Source organism: Gigantopelta aegis, chromosome 10 (assembly GCF_016097555.1).
Source record: "Gigantopelta aegis isolate Gae_Host chromosome 10, Gae_host_genome, whole genome shotgun sequence".
NCBI classification, from domain to species: Eukaryota; Metazoa; Mollusca; class Gastropoda; order Neomphalida; family Peltospiridae; genus Gigantopelta; species Gigantopelta aegis.
In genome coordinates this window covers 74325569-74345231 of record NC_054708.1, presented here as the reverse complement: position 1 = coordinate 74345231, position 19663 = coordinate 74325569, and the positions used below count along the sequence as shown (strand labels likewise).

At 34.4% G+C, this 19663-nt stretch overlaps 1 protein-coding gene across 8 annotated transcripts in view; it reads left to right on the top strand.

Moving 5' to 3' along the window:
- The window catches only part of LOC121383461 (guanine nucleotide exchange factor VAV3-like), a 97665-nt gene that overhangs the window by 739 nt on the left and 77263 nt on the right, over positions 1–19663 (top strand). For all 8 annotated transcript variants that reach the window (XM_041513523.1, XM_041513521.1, XM_041513520.1 and 5 more), the window contains exons 2-5: positions 9653–9769; positions 10695–10750; positions 17536–17607; positions 19507–19609. In XM_041513523.1, coding sequence (XP_041369457.1) covers positions 9653–9769; positions 10695–10750; positions 17536–17607; positions 19507–19609 — 348 coding nt within the window. The remainder of the gene's footprint in view (positions 1–9652; positions 9770–10694; positions 10751–17535; positions 17608–19506; positions 19610–19663) is intronic.

Below are 19663 nucleotides of genomic sequence, written 5' to 3'. Positions count from 1 at the left end.
ATTAGCACTTTAATAAAATGAGTAAACATGAATAAAACACATTCTTTTCAATAATATTGCATATTTCTTATACATGTATCTGTATTGTGGGCTGCTTACCCCAAAATAAAACAAGTACAGAATAGTACATGTGAAGGGTCATCACTGTCACTTGTTTACAAGGCCGTATCCTCCGGAGGTCAAGGGAGGCAGTTGCCTCCCCCCTCCCCCTCCACACACACACAGAGAATCTCACTTTTTTTTTTTTTTGGCTATATAGAAAATAGTATAGAAATGTCAGGGTTTAAATTTTTATAGTACAAGATATTTCTGAATAATATTTGTCAATGGTTATGCTAAGCAGCTTGGTCATCTAACTTGTTCAAAGTGATTTTTTAGTCTTTCCTGAGTTGATTTGTATGTCTGATCCAAAGTGTGATTGAAGCCCGAGAAAAATTCCTCATTTGGCTGATCATTCCAATGTATTCAGAGTTCATTTTTGTTATGAAAATTCACAATTCTTAAATAATATATATACGTATTTTACTGGAACATTATTTGCCGAGGCAATTCGAAATTAAAAACGCCAAGCTGTTAATTAGTCCATAATACCGTATGTTTACACAAACATTTTTGCGGCTAAAATAATTCGCGATCAAGCTTTCATTTTACATTTTCACGATAGTTTTTGCCAATAATAAAATAAAAACGACCAATATTAACTGAACTCCTTTCAATGACAGTTTCACATATGATATAATTATACTCGAGACATACTCGCTATGCGGTCCGCGTGCCGTTAGTCTTGTCCGCATGTATGTCTGATAATACATGATGCAGAAAACTTGAAAAATCACAAACTAGACCAAATACTATTTATTAGTGGTATTCATAGGTTGCATTCAGGTTTACAAATAACGAAAGCCACAAGTATGTATCGAATATAAGAATAATCAGTGTAAAAAAACAAACTGAAATCTCGTAGTCACGAGATACCAGACGTGAGTTCAGCCAGCCATTTATCGCTAATGTTTGACGGACTGTTTTTTACGCAACAAGTTAAACCGAACAACCACTTCGACAACCGGTCAAAATAATTATCAGACATTTTGACTACTGGCTATCGCTGAACGCAGATCATGCATAGCACCGAGTGTCACTTGTAGTATAAAACCACGTGGCAGGTAATTTGACGATATATAAAGTGCATGCGATGCGCTATGTGTTTTGTATCTATAGGCATTATTCAAAGCTAAATCGGACATAAGTTAACACGTAATTAAATTTGCGGAGCTATCAGCATGTTCGCAATTTTCACGGTATATTTAATTCATGAACATAATATATTTGCGTGCACGGTAGGCTACAAGTTCAGTGTACAAGGTCATAGCTGCTTGCAAATTAGGTTACCACGATGACGTAGCAACTAGTATGTTACGTCACTGTTCTTGTTAAAACGTCAAACATCCTCTGTGTATTCCGACAGTACTTTCTATTTGAAATACTAACACACGCGAGAAGGTTGTACACTGAGATAATTTTTTAAAATGTTTATCATTGGCAAATCAGTTACCTTGGCTGCGATCACGGAAAATCGACACCCCTAAGTGCGTTCTTCTCCCACGATCTCAATTCAAAGATCAATTTGGTTACAAAAAACATGCATCGCAAACTGCTAGTCATTGTTACAATATTGCATCACGATCGCAAGATTTTGCATCGCTTTTTGCGATGTGAACCCGGTCATTTTGCAGCCTGATATATATATATATATGTACACCATAGAATACACATTGCTTGGATAAAACTATTCAACAATGTTTGGTAGGACTTTCCTTTGGCACTGTCACATATTTATTTATAAAGAACATTATTATTATAAATACTTATAATAAATACTTATGGTTAGTGACAGTGCCAAAGGAAAGTCCTTCTGTTGAACCAATTAATCATTAGTTATAATCGGTTGTCAACATTTTAACCTTTTTAGTTTTTTACTCAAATATGTAAGTTTGTTTGCTTATTGATACCAATGAAGCGAGTTGACATTACTCAAGGTATCTGATGAATACAAAAGATAAGAATAAAAATAGTATACAGTATAACCAATGTTCCAAAATAATTTTGGCGTTATATCGAGTTGGCGGTATAGTGAGGGTGCCTTGGGTTTACTACCAAACTTTTTTTTTTTTTTTAAATTGCTGAATGTCAAGAATATGACAAATATGGGCTCTGGATCAGCGTCGGACTCTTCTTCCTGGTCATCAGTCGTTTCGTCGTGAATCTGTTTAACAATTTCAAGAATCTGCTCGTCGCTGATATTAGCAAATGTCTCTGCTTCGTTGTCAATGTTGACACACTCATCAACATCCATTCTCAGCTGTTCGTCGATTGAAAGCCGGCCTGTGACGTCACCAACCAGATCTCGCAACGCTGTCGTTTCATTGGCTGGTGCTTGGTGCAAGTCGGAAACGAGGGTCCCGAGGAACGACCCCTGTGTGAATCCAACAATTTTTGATGGTGGTGGCACTGACGATATCCCAAACATGTTTCACAAAACGAATGCCGTCACAACGCTGAAAAGTGATTGGCTATATTTTGTTGACTTTTAGTTGAATTTATCTTCTAGTACTGAACAATTTGTCTTTTTTTAACCGCGTCTAATACGATACGTTTTCGCTTTAAATCCATTCTGCTGTAATAAAATGCGTTACCGGTGTCATCGCATTTATGTCAAAGCTAAATAGCAACTTAACATGATGCCATGGTCGAAATATGCTTGAGCATAATAAAACTTACCTAAAGTTTTTTTAATTAATTAAACTTGAGTCGTCGTTGCCAACACTTAAAGACCCTACAGAACAATCCGCGATTGAAATAATGAATCTAATGCACCCCTCTGTCACGTGATCACTATAGCGGCTGTTCTTTCTATACCGAGTGTTGATTGGACACAAACACTGCGCCTGCCTAAACAATTCTAGCACTTACATCCGTTAATTGCTACACAATAAACAAAAACAGATTCAGTGTGTACTGCCAGTGTACAACGGAGTTAGGATTTCCCCATTCAACAGATCGCTAGTAATTATGTCACTATAATCAACTTTGTGACCAGACCATTGGCAGCAAAATCGAGTGAATTATAATGGCTAAATGGAGTTCGTTTAAAAAACGTTGGCGGATGGCGGATACCGAGGGTGGCGTTATATCGAGGGAAATAAACATGAATGAAAACGGTACTTTAAAGAAAGTTGGCGGTATGCGAGGTTGGCGTTAAATCGGGGGGCATAAATCGAGGGTACACTGTACTTGTAAAATTGTCACTTTTATTTTTTATCAGAAAATAAACTTTCTTATCCAGTTAAAGGGACATTCCTGAGTTTGCTACATTGTAAGATGTTTCCGACTAATAAAATATTTCTACGATTAAACTTGCATATTAAATATATTTTCTTGTTTAGAGTATCAGTGTCTGTATATTTAATGTGTTTCTGGTCGTCTTAATATTTGTAAGAAGCTCAAATGGGATTTTGTCTTCAAATAATTTCGTATGTACAAAAAAGCAATATATTAGGAAATAAGATGAAATTTAATGTAGTACAGATATTAGAACGATCAGAAACATGTTTAATATACGTTAATGTAAATACAATCATTAAAAAGTCTCTGTTAGTCGATAACATCTTAAAAACTGCAGCAAACTGAGGAATGTCTCTTTAAAGAAGACCATTATTGTTCTTTAAAAAAAGTTAATCATGTTCACATGCTCCAGTGAAAGTTCAGATAGTTGCAACTATTTCTTGCTGACGAGATTTACAGTCATGCTAAAAACTCTTTCACTTGAAACACTTGATGCTGGTACACAAAGAAGCTGCCGAGCCACTTGTTGTATCCTTGAAAACAAACCTGACTCAACTTAATCCTTTGTCAAATAAATTTAAGATAAATTATTACAAAATTGATTTAACTATTTTTATTGTAGGGTATAATGTATTATTGTATATTATATACTTATGCAAAATGGTAACGCCATATAAACATTACATTTCGCAGATCAATCCGCAAATAATAGAGTTGAAATTTGTAGTTACAATTTTTATAGATACTATTCGGGTCACTTCGGCATTTACCATAGAGTAAGGTATGTGTATGTTTGTTATAAATAAATATTCGATTACCAGAAATTGTAATTGATTAGTTAAAATTAGGCTTTTACCAACCAATCTTCGATTATTCCAATTAATCGGACCACCACTAATAAACAAAATTGCTTATCTGCATGTAAACAACAGAAAATAAATTATATTAATGGTAATTGTGTCACTGTTTTTGTAAATTCTGTTACACCAATGTAACTGAGGGTTACCAGCATGATGAAAAGCAAGAGATAGAAAGCAAGTTTGAAATTTGAATTTCCAAACATTGTAACGCATGTGCAGGAATTTTAGCGGTGGGGATGTGTGTCTAGACAGGTAAGTGAAGTTTATAGGTGGGGGTTGAGTCATGCTTCCCCGGAAATATATTGAAAAAAAAAAGAGAACATTTTCGTGAACAGGGGAGGGTTTTGACCCCAAAACCTACCCCTGCACAAGTGACTGAACTATAATAGGCCTATAAAGTTGCTGAACTAAGAAAACATGATGTCTGCAGAACTTTTATCCATTTTTAGGTTTTTATTTCAGCAGAGGTAGAAATCTATAGTCTTTGTGCTGTTAAAACCTCATATACATGTAGGCCCAGGCAGTGAAAAACAAGGAAAATGTCAAACGAGTAAAACACTTATTTGAAAAAAATATTAAAAATGTCTTAGGAAAACCACGTATATAACACATATTGTTGTTATTATTTATTTCATCCTTCTCATATTTTCTACCTTTTCTAACAGGTAAAGGCAAATTGTTAGTGGTCAGAGTGCAGGGTTCTCGCTACATGTCATAAGCAATGGCGGGCCCACCATCTCTTAAGGCTAATTTCCAATATGCCCGCCATCCATGGTAGTGATAGTAATATCCGCCATCCGTTTATTTAAGCCGCCATCCAAAATCACAAGTCATGCCATTGTCTTGAACTACAAGAGTAATCAGGTTCATCGTTGTTTAAAGACATTTTCGAAGTACTTGTACCCTGCAAATCTTAGGTACCATCCCTTCCTGTAAGTGGAACTAGCTCTACCAATTCCCTCTATCCCTTTTCTGAATACTGGAGAGACCACTGGAGTGTGTATATTGTATATGTACTCATAATCAACTGGTGGTCATAGTTGTATAAGCAGCCATGCCACAAAAGAACTGTACAGTATACCAGGATTTTCCGTATTTAAAGGAAAGAAAGAAAGAAGTGTTTTATTTAACGATGCACTCAACACATTTTATTTACGGTTATATGGCGTCAGACATATTATGGTTAAGGACCACACATATTTTTTTTTTGAGGAAACCCACTGTCGCCACATAGGCTACTCTTTTACGACAGGCAGCAAGGGATCTTTTATTTGCGCTTCCCACAGGCAGGATAGCACAAACCATGGCCTTTGTTGAACCAGTTATGGATCACTGGTTGGTGCAAGTGGTTTACACCTACCCATTGAGCCTTGCATGCGGAGCACTCACTCAGGGTTTGGAGTCGGTATCTGGATTAAAAATCACATGCCTCGACTGGGATCCGAACCCAGTACCTACCAGTCTGTTGACCGATGGCCTAACCACTACGCCACTGAGGCCGGTGTATTTAAAGGAACGCTAAACTCAAATATGAGCCTGATGTGTTGGAACGATGCATATTCAGTCTACCAATACATACTGACAGTTTAAAAAATGAAAAACGTGTACTTTTAGAATTAATAAAAAACTCATGATTTTTGCTACTAACGGGGGGTAGCCATCTTGCATCTTTTTTGGTAGCCATGCCCACAACAACCGGCCGGGAAGTGATGTCAGCTCATACTGCAGTAAGGAAACGCGATATGAAGAAGCCTAAAACCTATGACCTGACCTGATAAAAAGAACCACTAAACACTGTGAACACAAAATAATAGCGAAGAGTTTTTTGAAGAGGCTGAACACAGGCGGGATTGTTTTTTTTACAACCATTTCAGTTTGAACCAAAGTACACCACTGCTAAAATAGAAAAGCGTGTTGTAGCCGATTCATCTAATTCATCAACAGATGAAAACCACTCAAAATTGTTGGGAGGGGACACAGACTTAATAATGTGGACTGGTGTGTTTGTGGTAACTGTTTTTCACCCCACCCCCCAGAATTGGAGTGTATTTGTTATCAGAAAAATTACGAAGTGTTTGCAAGACACGTACACGGTAATACTACTAATAGGCCTATTTTATATGGTCGTACATACTATAATTTTTTTATGAAATTAAAAGAGTTTGTCGCTGTTAATACTGATTAATTAAATTTGCCACACAATAATGAGAAATAAATAAATAACAAGAAATCATAAACACAAAAGAAAAAAACAAGATGGTGGCAATTTCGCCAAAATTGTAAATGGAAGAGTAATAAACATGATTCGAATAAATAATAATGTAAACACCTATTTATTAATTTGCTTTAAACGTGTATCTGGTGTTGTCACAGGAAATGGTGCAACAGTGTTCTGGCATGTTGCTAGACACATCAAATCATTGGGCTTGCTCAGGTCTTAATAGATATGAGAAACACCATTTCCGGGCAAGCGCGAATGCATTCTAGCAACAGTTCTATAAGCATGTGCATGTTGCATAATATAAGTCAGAAAACTATTTTAAATATGCATTTTAAAAACTACTACTTCAACACTAGTGCAAGGTGCATATTAAGTGAAAATCTTTCTCAGGGCTCGAAACTCGGCAAAAAATATGGTCGTCAAAAAAATAAAAATGGATGTTGGCAAATTGTGGTAAGTGAACCACGGGCCACTAGCAAAATTTTAATGTGGAATAAATATATGCAGCTCTAAAGAAGATCGACCAAATAATATTATTTGGGCGACTAACGCCATTATTTTGTAATATTTAAGTCCCCCAAACGGGACATTGTTTGCATTTGGTGACCTGGCCACAGGCCGCTTCGAGCCCTGTTTTTATGTTCATTTTGGACTACTTCAGCACAGAAATACTTCATTTTGTATCGGACAAAATGAAAGCTGATATAAAGTTTGTGACTGTCAAAGCATGACAATTGACAAATGTGTACCAGACGACGTCTGTGACCAGTCACTTATTTCCAGGCTTGTATTTATAAGTAAAACACCCCAAATGCCTGTGTGAAATCCACTTCACCTTTGATTTCGCAGAATTCATCATGAAAACAGATCGCAACTACGTGTTGGCCAAAAGATTGAAGTCAAATTTTATTTGTAACCATCAATGTGCATGTCAATTTTCTAGTTACTGGTATTAAAAAAATATATATATGTAAAACACCCACAATGCATAGGTAAAATCCATTTTGCCTTTATTTTATTTTGCAGAAGTTCAGTCATTACAGCATTAATACTATGTTCACCACAAAAACAGATCACGACTATGTCAAACGATCCAAGTCAAACGACCTAGTAAATATCATTTGAAGTTAAAAATAAAATAAATAAATTAAAATATCTATATCGTTACACTTTTGTGTGAAGCTGGGACAAATGTGCTCACTTATTGCACAACAAATGTATGCTTTTGCAATAAAGATGGATACGGTGGGACAATTTACAACATGTTGCAAGATTTAGCTGTATGTAACCAATCAAACACTTTAAATGGACGATGTAACCAAAATTGCAGTACCAACACGAGCTCTGAAGGAGAAAACATGGTCTCACCACAAAGTGTACTGAAAGTGATTAACCTTTATGAGCAGAATCCCATTCAGGCATTTATCCAGGCATTCTGTGGGTCCGAACATGGGGCCCCTTCCCTAAAGAAAGTGGCACCAAAAAATCCCAATTTGTATTTTTAAAAAATCCCAATATAATACATGTAAATGTATATATTTCATTGTGTCCATTGTAATAAATTAATATAACAGAGGCATGGCCTGAAAGAAATATCCCGAGGATGACTTACTCACACTAATTTTCCCAATCCCATCAGACATGGGACCATAGCAAAAAATCCCGGATATATCCCTGCTTTATAACATTTCAATATATGGGTGGGTGAGGGGGTAGTGATTAGTGTTCTCTTATAGAGGGTTTGTGTGAAGACCACTGTTTTGGGGGGTTTTAATTTATTTTATTGATTTAAAAAAAATACATATATATATATATTATTTTCAAACTTGCTAAATGCTCTCTATTTTCAGTTAATTGCTATAGTGAAATTTAAAAATGGTTGCCCCTCCCCACATACAGAGCTCTTTATACACTGTGTCCCTCACCCACTGCCAGTGTTTTCTCCTGGTCCCGTTTGGACCTCACACTGATCCCTTGAAATTCTTTGCTGGGACTTCAAAAATTGTAACCATAAAAAGGGACCAATCTCTGTGTAGCACGTCATACCAGGAAAACACCCTCCCCCCACCCGCAACCAGTCCCATTTTTATGAACATGAATTGGTATGTTGAATTTCTCTGTACTATGGATGTAAAAAGTAAATATTTTAAATAAAAAATAAACAACAGGATTCATATGCAAATGTAGCTTATACAAATGGAATTTGCAAATGTACTTTTTCAAGGTGATGAATTTTTTAGTTGGGTTGAATATTAAAGGGACACACCCTAGTTATGGCTAGTTGTTAACCATTACTGCGTTGTTTTTCGCTATTAAACCCATTTTTTCACAAATAAAATTGCACTTTACTTACCGTTTATTATTTAGAATATACATTTCCATTCACCTGAAGTGTTTTTTGGTAATCCTGGTTTTTGTAATACCACAAAATGCATTTTTCGTATTTCATAAATCGCACGCACGTCTGAAAAAAACCCGTTGAGCAGACAGGTCTAATCTATTTTTAGAGGGGATATTTCCATTTCAATGTCACAGACGTTGGTATATCACGTGACCGTTATCATTTTGGTTCGGTTTGTTTTCTCGTGCACGGTTCGCGCAATCAACATCCGATTTGTTGTTCATTTGTGAGATTTTTCTTCACAGTTCATGAACATTTTCAGTAACAATAAAGTTCAGACAAGTAAGTGTCTCAATACAAAACGTTACAAACCCTTAAAACCACTAATTTTGCTAAGTCTTACATATCTGGACAGAACAGTTGGAACATGTCCAGGAGAGGTGAAAGAAACGCACCCCAAGTCTGTGAAATTTGTTGTGATGTTGGCATTGTTGTGCTTTGAGCGACATCTACCGGTGACATCAGAATACTAACTTTCAAAATTATTTCAAGCAATTGGGACATGGGGATTCCCATGGTATTTATCGATATAAAACCTGCTTTTTCACTCCATTTGATAAAAACGTGATCTAAGTGTGTTACAGGTTTGTAGATTAACCAAATTATAATTTATTTTCGCTGGATGGAACTAGGGTGTGCGACTTTAACAAAATGTATTGTAAATATGATTTTTCTTTTTTAATTATTATTATAATATCCAAAAGAAGAATGACAATGTACACAGAACTATTGTAATACATGAATTATGTTGATGATCGACTTGAAAATCCTTTTAAAACGATACGGTCTGGAAAATGTCATTAAAAGTCATATTTGGATATTTTTTAGTTCCTTTGTATGAAGAATATCCGGACATTTCTAAACACCTGCAAGAAGACATTCAATTTAAAGGATTCCGATCTTTTTCAACCACATGATCTGTTTGATGTCAAGGATTTTAGAAAGGTAAGTGCACTAATTAAAATTGTTTTTATTTTTATTTACCACTTTTTGTGAAATAAGTTGAAAAACTAGAATATTTAGAGTTGCCCATTCTGTATCGGATCCAAAATGCAGAAATGATGATTACCTAGCTTATACATTTATTATTTAATAGATTTAATGTTTAAAAAAAACTCAAAACACAGTCACCCAGTGTCACTGTTACTCAAAAAAGTACACTTCAGATGTACATCATGGTATGAAGTAACACTGTTTCCCCAAAGTACGATTTGCATACTAATTGATTATTGATCAGCAGGCCTCAGAATTTCAGATTTTATGGTCAGCACATTTTTGGTTCCATGTCTGGTGATCATTGGAACCCATTGGAAACTTTCTATAATACGGTAATGGTGGATTATGTAACTGTACATGATTATTGGTAACAGATCTATGCTCGGTTCCAAAATGGTGCTGACACACTACCGGAAAACAGATGTTTGGTCTGTGAAATACATGAGCCTCATTTGAAGATCAGTTGCTTATTGCACATGGTTCTCAACACTAACCACAGGCTGGTAGATACTGGGTTCGGATCCCAGTCGAGGCATGGGATTTTTAATCCAGATACCGACTCCAAACCCTGAGTGAGTGCTCCGCAAGGCTCAATGGGTAGGTGTAAACCACTTGCACCGACCAGTGATCCACAACTGGTTCAACAAAGGCCATGGTTTGTGCTATCCTGCCTGTGGGAAGGGCAAATAAAAGATCCCTTGCTGTTAATCGGTAGCCCATGTAGTGGCGACAGTGGGTTTCTTCTCAAAATCTATGTGGTCCTTAGCCATATGTCTGACGCCATATAACCGTAAATAAAATGTGTTGAGTGCGTCGTTAAATAAAACATTTCTTTCTTTTTCAACACTAACCGGTAATTTTTTTTTTTTTTCAGGTACTCGAAACATTATCAAAGTTATCAAAAACCGAGAAAGCACAGAGAAAATTCAGGTATGTTTAATGTGATTATGAATACAGTTGTCCATATAATTCATTCATTGATTTCAGACGAGTGTGTGCTCTGCCAAGTGAACAGACACTGGTATTCCAAGCAGTACAAACACTGGCATTCTAAGCAATACAGACACAGGCATTCTAAGCAGTACAGACACTGAAATTCTAAGCAATACAGACACTGATATTCTAAGCAATACAGACACTGGTACTCTAAGCAATACAGACACTGGTATTCTTAGCAATACAGACACTGAAATTCTAAGCAATACAGACACTGAAATTCTAAACAATACAGACACTGATATTCTAGGCAATACACACACTGATATTCTAAGCAATACAGATACTGGTATTCTAAGCAATACAGACACTGATATTCTAAACAATACAGACACTAGTATTGTAAGCAATGCAGACACTGGCATTCTAAGCAATACAGACATATATTCTTAGCAATACAGACACTGGTATTCTATAGTTCATCCCATCTCCTATAGAAATGCTTGTTGTAAATAATTTCGGTTTGGTTTGACATAAGAAGAAAAGTAAAAGTGTTTTGTCAATAACAAAAAACTACCATTTTTGTGTGCAATTAAAAACATTCGGTTCAGAACTAAATAAAACTAATAAATACCATAATAAGAAAACGACGCTTACAGCGTTATGGTTGCCATTTTGGTTTATGGACTGGTAGCAGTGTTCGAGATTAATGGTATCCCGATATCCCGGGGATACCAGAATTTAATTTTGGATACCAGACTTCAAGAACCCAATATCTCATCAGGATACCATATAATACTAAATTCTCATGTGGGATACCAGATTTTGAAATGTTAGTATCCAACTGGGATACTGCCCCAAAAATTTAATCTCGAACACTGGGTAGTGTTGATACAAGATAACTCTATTTGATTAATTTCACCACAGAGGGAGCAACAAGAAAATAATTATCTCGTATAGCAAGACTACACCAGTTCATAAAACTAAATTGTGGCCATAAAACAAATTGCAGCTGTAACGCTGTTAGTGCCGGTTTTTTTACTATTGTTTGTATTACAGTTTTATTTAATTCTGAACCGAATATTTTTTTTATTGCATTCAAAAGTGGTAGGTTTTTGTTATTTACAAAACACTTTTATTTTTCTTCTTATGTCAAACCAAACCAAAATTATTTACAAAAAGCATTTCTATAAGCAATACCAACACTGGTATTCTAAGCAGTACCGACACTGGTATTCTAAAGAATACCGACACTGGTATTCTAAGCAGTACCGACACTGGTATTCTAAGCAGTACCGACACTTGTATTCTAAGCAGCAGTACCGACACTGGTATTCTAAAGAATACCGACACTTGTATTCTAAGCAGCAGTACCGACACTGGTATTCTAAAGAATACCGACACTTGTATTCTAAGCAGTACCGACACTGGTATTCTAAGCAGTACCGACACTGGTATTCTAAGCAGTACCGACACTGGTATTCGAAGCAGTACCGACACTGGTATTCTAAGCAGTACCGACACTGGTATTCTAAGCAGTACCAACACTGGTATTCTAAGCAGTACCGACACTGGTATTCTAAAGAATACCGACACTTGTATTCTAAGCAGTACCGACACTGGTATTCTAAGCAGTACCGACACTGGTATTCTAAGCAAGACAATGTATTCAGTTGTAATAATAATATTTTAAATCAAAAATGCTTTATTGGTCGAAAACGTCTCGTGTTGGACTGTCCTTTTAAGGTTCTAACAAGCTGTCCTGGGTACCCATTTTTTTATGAGTTATCAGAGGCTGCTAGTTTCAAATGATTTGAATTCTCTTGACCACTGACTACTCTGTTTTAAAAGTAGATTACATATTGCATTTTATTCAGTATCTGGTCATGGTTCACTACACAATCATTTGGAGATCGCTACATAGTTCTATAATGTTAAATAGTAGTTGCTACTTAATTTTTAACTGATCTCAAACTGTTGCTGATCAAAATTTTATTGATATTTATTAAATATTTATAGTGAACTTTGGTTGGTTGTTGTGAGTATATTGAGTTGTGAGTATATTGAGTACTGAGCATACTGAAAAATGGCAAAAATAAGAAAGTTTGAGTTTCAGGGTTTCTGCCAGAGGATAAAATGGGTATGGCGCCATACCCAAATTTTCTTGCAGATTTTTTTTATGAATTTTTTTTTTATGTTAATTTTTTACAAAATTAATTACTCTTATCATTAATGTATGATTTTATTAACCCTAACCCTACATTTATCCCATTTTCTTTCTGGGGGAGGCCCTCCCATACCCACTGTTGACTGTGGTTGCATTCAATTTCATAGCGCCTTACCCAAAATTTTCTTTCTGGCAGAAACACTGAGGTTGCAGAACTTGTCAAACATATTATAGATAGGGTTGGGCAGTATAATTGGTTTACTGGTTTATTGCAATACAAATATATTGCTGTACATTTTGCGAGAACCAGTTTACCTGATACTCTAGGGAGGTTTTGTAACAGATCGGAAATGTTCGTAAAATGCATTTCGGTGAATAATTTCATTGTACATATAAATTAGCTATTTCTTTTTATATGTGTAATATCCAAACAATCAAAATAGAATAGTAATTGTAAAATGTTTGGTGTTCTAAACATTTTCAACATAACAATTTATAGATACAGACATCAACAATACTAATAGTTTATTAAATGAACATATATCTTTAATATAACTTGTTTTAAAAAGCATTCACATATTCCTCAATATGTTGCAATACGTATCGCAATCCATATGCTCATATTGCAATACATATCGCAATACATATGCTCATATCACAACAAGAAAATTACTTGCAGTACCCAACCCTAATTATAGATCATTGTATTAAATTTTAAACTGTACAGTTTGATGTTAATGTGACCCTATAGCAGTACTACTTTTGTACCTGTTGTAACATAGATATCTGTTTCTACAATGTGTTTTGTTCATAAAAAGGGCGTAAACTTGAGAATTTATCACCTAAGGAAATTTAAAAAAAAAAAAAAATTCTGTGTGTGAAACGGCCCACCTTCGTCAATTATGAGCTTCCCTACAGCATTTTTATTTTAAAGTCACTTTTGTCACAACTAAGCTTGACTAAAAAGTTATTTTGCTGTATGAAGTCATATTTCAAATGTACAAAATTGTGTATACATTTTTATGTCTACATTTTGTCGTTGTTGAAGAGCTTCACTAATTTTATCCAGTGGCACGAAAGTGTCATCAGTAATATTCATGACCTATGGCAATTTATATCTAAAGACTGCAATTGCCCTCGGTGCTGTCACTAAGTTTGTGCCTGGCATATATTTATTAGTTGTATGTTGCCATATATATATATATATATATATATACTCTCAGTATCACTATTGAAGGGTCACTCATATTGTTAGTACTACACATGTTAACGATGCCCGTCCAACACACTAATTATGAAAGAAGGAATGTATGGCCTTCGTGGATTAGGCCCAGAATGAGGTTTCCAAAGTAGCATTTGTATTTCAATATGAGTAATGGTACTTCCGGTTAGAGGCCACAACAAAATGGTAAAAGTTATGCAAACACATGAACCTACTATCACCCCAACAAATGAGTTGTCTCAACACACACATTTTGTATGTTGTGCCCGTGCAATGCGTTCTCACCATGAGTATAAACGTGTGCATGATTGCCATCTACATATTCACGCAAGCTTCAGTTGAAAATGTGTCATGTTTTGACTAATGTTGAGAAGGGCAATAGATTAGGTCGGATACAGGTGGAACAGTCAACAAGAAGTTGCGAGGCACTTCACAAGGTTCGAAACTCGCCCAGATATATGGTGGCCCAAAAAATAATAATGCATGTTGGCAAATTATGGTAAGCGAACCATGAGCAAGATTTCAATGTGGAATACAAATATTAACAGTGGCTCATATGTTATCGCTCTAAAGAAAATAATATTATTTGGGCGACTAATGCCATTATTTTTTAATATTTAAGTCGCCCAAGCAGGACATTGGTCACATTTGGCGACCTGGCCACAGGCCATTTCGAGCCCTGCTTCAAATGACTGGATCCATTTCCTATGCACAAAGACCAGGGCCAGTATTAAGCAAAGCAAAAAAACAATGCGTGAATATGTGGATGGCAATCATGCACACTTTAATACCTATAGTGAGAACGCATTGCACGAGCACAACAGAGAGAATTTCAGACATGGGTGCGTTGAGACAACCCATCTGTTGGGGTGATAGTAGGTTCATGTGTTTTCATAATTTTTACCATTTTGTTGTGGCCTCTAACCGGAAGTACCATTACTCATATTGAAATCCAAATGCTACTTAGGAAACCCAAATCTGGGCCTAATCCACGAAGGCCATACATTCCTTCTTTCATAATTAGTGTGTTGGACGGGCATCGTTAACATGTGTAGTACTAACAATATGAGTGACCCTGCAATAGTGACGCTGAGTATATATATATTACATTGTATATTTGACGACATGGTCTGTATCACAATATATATGATCATACTGCAATATTTATCAATGTTTGTTGGTGACAGAATGTTCAAGGCTATTACCACATTCCTGGCAAGAGATTTATTTTCCAACTCCAATGTCTATGTTTACATACACTTTATCCATGTTTTTGTTTGTGTATTTTTTGTTTCAAAGAGTATATATCGTTTAGCACTAGATAGTGTTATTTACATGTTTTTATAGAGGTTTTCCACCCACACCTACAAAAGATGTTCATGTACAAGAACACCCTTATTACAACGATTTGGCACAACTTGCTACGTAAGTTAGCAGTACGTTGGCAAATGACCCAGAGGTCATTGCCTGTTTTTGTTGTTTTCCTGTTTTGCCAATCAGTGCATGCCGTTTTGTGGCATCCCAAAGTGACCAATCAAATGCAGTTTTAGATGTTCAGCTGCTTTATTCACAGTTCCCAGCGTAGAATAATAATGGTATATAGAATGATACATACAGACAAACCCAGAACATTAAAAACATTATTTTATGCCTTAAACCTACATATTTATTGTTTTAATATAAGCACAATAAAATAGTTATTCCTGCATGAATTATTTCATTTGAAATACCATTTTACCATTATGTTAATAAAGCGACGTTCTCACTGTGCAATTTGTTGTACTGACTTGTCACATGCAATTTGTTGTACTGACTTGTCACATGCAATTTGTTGTACTGACTTGTCACATGCAATTTGTTGTACCGATGTGTCACATGCAATTTGTTGGACTTACAAAAACTGGAACTCTAAACATATTATGTAGGAAGACATTAGGTCATAAGATTCCATGAATCGATGTCAAACAAAGCTTGACAGTTTAAACATATTTTTTGTGAGATATAAGTATCATTAATGATTAAAATTTCCTTTGAAATAAAAAAATGTGAGTGTACTAAATGTACTAATGTATTATGTAATAAAACAATTGTTGACTGCATTTTGACAATAATATATTTATGAACCAATAAAATTTGACAGTTTGTTTTTGTAAACGAAATACATCCACAAAGTTAAAAAAACCTTGAAAGTTATTCTTTATATCTTTAAAGTGATTTGATTGGCTTGATAGCTTTTGATTTGTCGTGAGAAATAGGATATGTTTTAATCATTACGACACTGATATAACTTGCTATATAAGACTAGTGTCGTTACAAATTTGGTGTTCTCACAGTACATTTCAATCATATACGACAAGCTGATGCAACAAATCACATAATGAGAATGCCCCTTAAGGAGAATATGATATTGGTAGTTAATGCATTCTACTGGTACTACTAGCACTATTACTATGTCTAGTCACATCATGTATTTCGATAGGTTGAAATAGTGCACTACATGAAGTGTTTTATTGTAAATAATGTCATTGTTTTTAAAAATTTACATCATTGCTGGGTATGATGTTAAAATAACATAATAATTTTTGTGGCACTTAAAAATAAAATTGCTAAATTGGTTTTTCAGTTAAAATATTTGGGAGGATATAATTTAATACAGGTATATATTTACATGTAGATGTTGAGAAATGCTAGGTGTCAATGCTTTTAATGGACTTATACTAATGGATGTATATGTATATATATATATATATGTGTAAATATGTAAATGAAAATATCATTTGACATACAAATTGTGATTGGTAAATTATAATTTCAATTGATCATGTGGATTATTGTTAAATTAATAAGATAAGAACTGTATGTTTGATTGGTTTCTTAATCTGTTGTTATAATTGTTTTGTTTTTATTTATACATAATATTTTCAGCATTTTCTATCTGTATACAATACATGTATGATGTAAAATTCCCCTAGTTTCCTTCTATTCATCTGTTTACTGTTTATTAAGCTAGTTAAAAAAATATAACAGAAATAATTTAGCAGAAGAAAATGCAAGAAATCAGAACTTGTTAAACAAGTTAACTTTTAAATTAAATGTATCTCAGTTTTAATGTATATTACGAGATTGAAGTTCATTTTGGATATGGTAATTTGGCACAAAACAGCTTATAAAATCAGTATTTATTTCTTGAAAATGTCATAGTTACATGTAGCTATGTATTTTGAATAATAAGATACAGGTCTGCATACATGTAGCTGTGTACTTCATAGACTAACATTTGTTTTAAAATAACATTTGTGTATTTGTTTATACATGTAGCTGTGTATAATGCTACATTGGCATGTGTCTTGTATGATGTCATAACCTGTGTTTTGCTGTGTCTGGTTATAGCGGGTTTCCCCCAGAAGGCGATGACTATGCAGAACAAGAAGATATTTACGGGAACCTCAAAGATTTAGCCTTGTAAGTAATTATACCCACTTACACTTTAAACACAGGTACGACCATTGTTGTATGTAGCATTTTGCATTGTCATTGCATCTACAAGTCATGAAATTATAATCAGCTACTTAATATGTGTTCTAATAGTAGCAAATAGAGATTGTTAATGTCATTGACTCTAGTTCCTGAGATATGTTCCTTTTCTAATTTGCACAAAATGTATTTTAAGCTATGACAAACATCAGGACAACTACAGAATTTGATTTTGCCAATATATAATCATGTTTGATCCGACAGGGTTAGATTCGGGCAGGCAAAATTTGTAGCTTGCCGGGCTGAATGTCCGGCAGGAATTTCAGTCAGTTTCGACTCATGAAGTTGTAAGTAATATATAATGTAACATTGGTAAAAAGAGCTGTAATGGCTGAATATATTTTACACTAGCTGTCTAATAACTTGGGATCTTTGTCTTGAATAGAGAATAATTTCATCATAATAAGTTAATACATTGGAAATACAACATATTTAAATCCAGTATTTGATTTTAAAAACATAATAAATTTATTTTTATGTTATAATTTTCACTAATTTGGAAATTTATTCAATTTGTTGTGTTGGGAGTGCATTGAGAGTTTAAATTTTTCACCTGATTTTTTTATAAAAATGTGTGTTTTAATTAGCATCTTTTTGTACCTTATACTAAATGTTTTGTTTAGACTTTGTCCTTTGTTTAGTCTTATAAAACTGCATATTTTTATTAGTTATTTATATTGTGACAAATTAAAAAAACCCAAAAACATGTAAAGTTAAAACTCTTGTAGTATTCACAATTTGCTTAGAACATAATTTATTCATTAGAGAAAAAAACTGTTTTTAAACATGTTCTACAATACTGCCAGTTATTGAAATTCTGTATGACATAAGTTATTGCTGTAACAATTATTTGATTAAAATCATTATTTAATACACGTGTGTGTGTGTGTGTGTATGTGTGCATGCATTTAAAAAGCGTTTCAAACTGCGTACATTAGTTTCCCCCCCTGAATAATCCGAAAATGTTTTCCCTCAAATTAGCATCTTCAAGTGTATCCATAACCCATGGCCATATGTGAGAACAGCATATGGGACTGTTGTTCAGTCCCCTCCCCAACTCAAAATCAATATATAAATGAAACAATGTCCTTGTTAGTTTAAAATTACCCTTTTTGTCTAGATGGAGAAGACCCTATTATGATTTTTATTTTATTTTATGTACTACCTTCTCTCTAGTTATTTTAAGCTAAGTACTGCCCTGGAGTCGCCCACTTTTAAAATAAGAGATTCCATGTTTATAATCTACGGTCTTGTTTATTTATACAGGCACATGTTTAATACAGTTATTTCTGTTTTGACAATATTAAAGGTTCGAAAATAATGCATACATCTACATTGAGAATTGGTATGGTACACTTTTTTAAAGCTGTGATTTTCAATATATTTTTTATTATTTAATAATTTTCGACTAAATCATTTATGGCAATAATCTTTCTATGACATGCCATTCTTTTTATATCCTTTTAGCTGTGTTTGCTTATCTACATCACATTAAAATGTGTTATTAGCAATTTCAAACCATATAATACGACATAGGATGCTTCTCCACTGTTCTCTGGTACATTGCAGACTGGCACATGCATGTACTTTGTATCAAGGTAGTCAGTCATGTTGGTATTTGTTGATGACAGAAAGTTGAAATGTTTAAACCTCAGATGTATAGCTGTTAACTGTTAAGTTAATTTCATTGTATTTTGTATTTAAAACAATGGATATGAATAACAAACACAGTAGAGTCTAATTAGTATTACATGTAATGTTATGTATATATATACCGGTATATATATGTACACTGTTTATCGGTTTTTTTTAATTTCTTTATTTTAGGGAAACCGATTTAGAAGACCAAGAAGAAATTTATGATGTGGTCTATCAAGATGACGAGATTTACGATGACCTCTGTTACAAAGAACAGAGTAATATGTCAACAGTGAGATATTTATTTATTTGTTTATAAGTTCATGTGCCATTAATTCATGGGTTG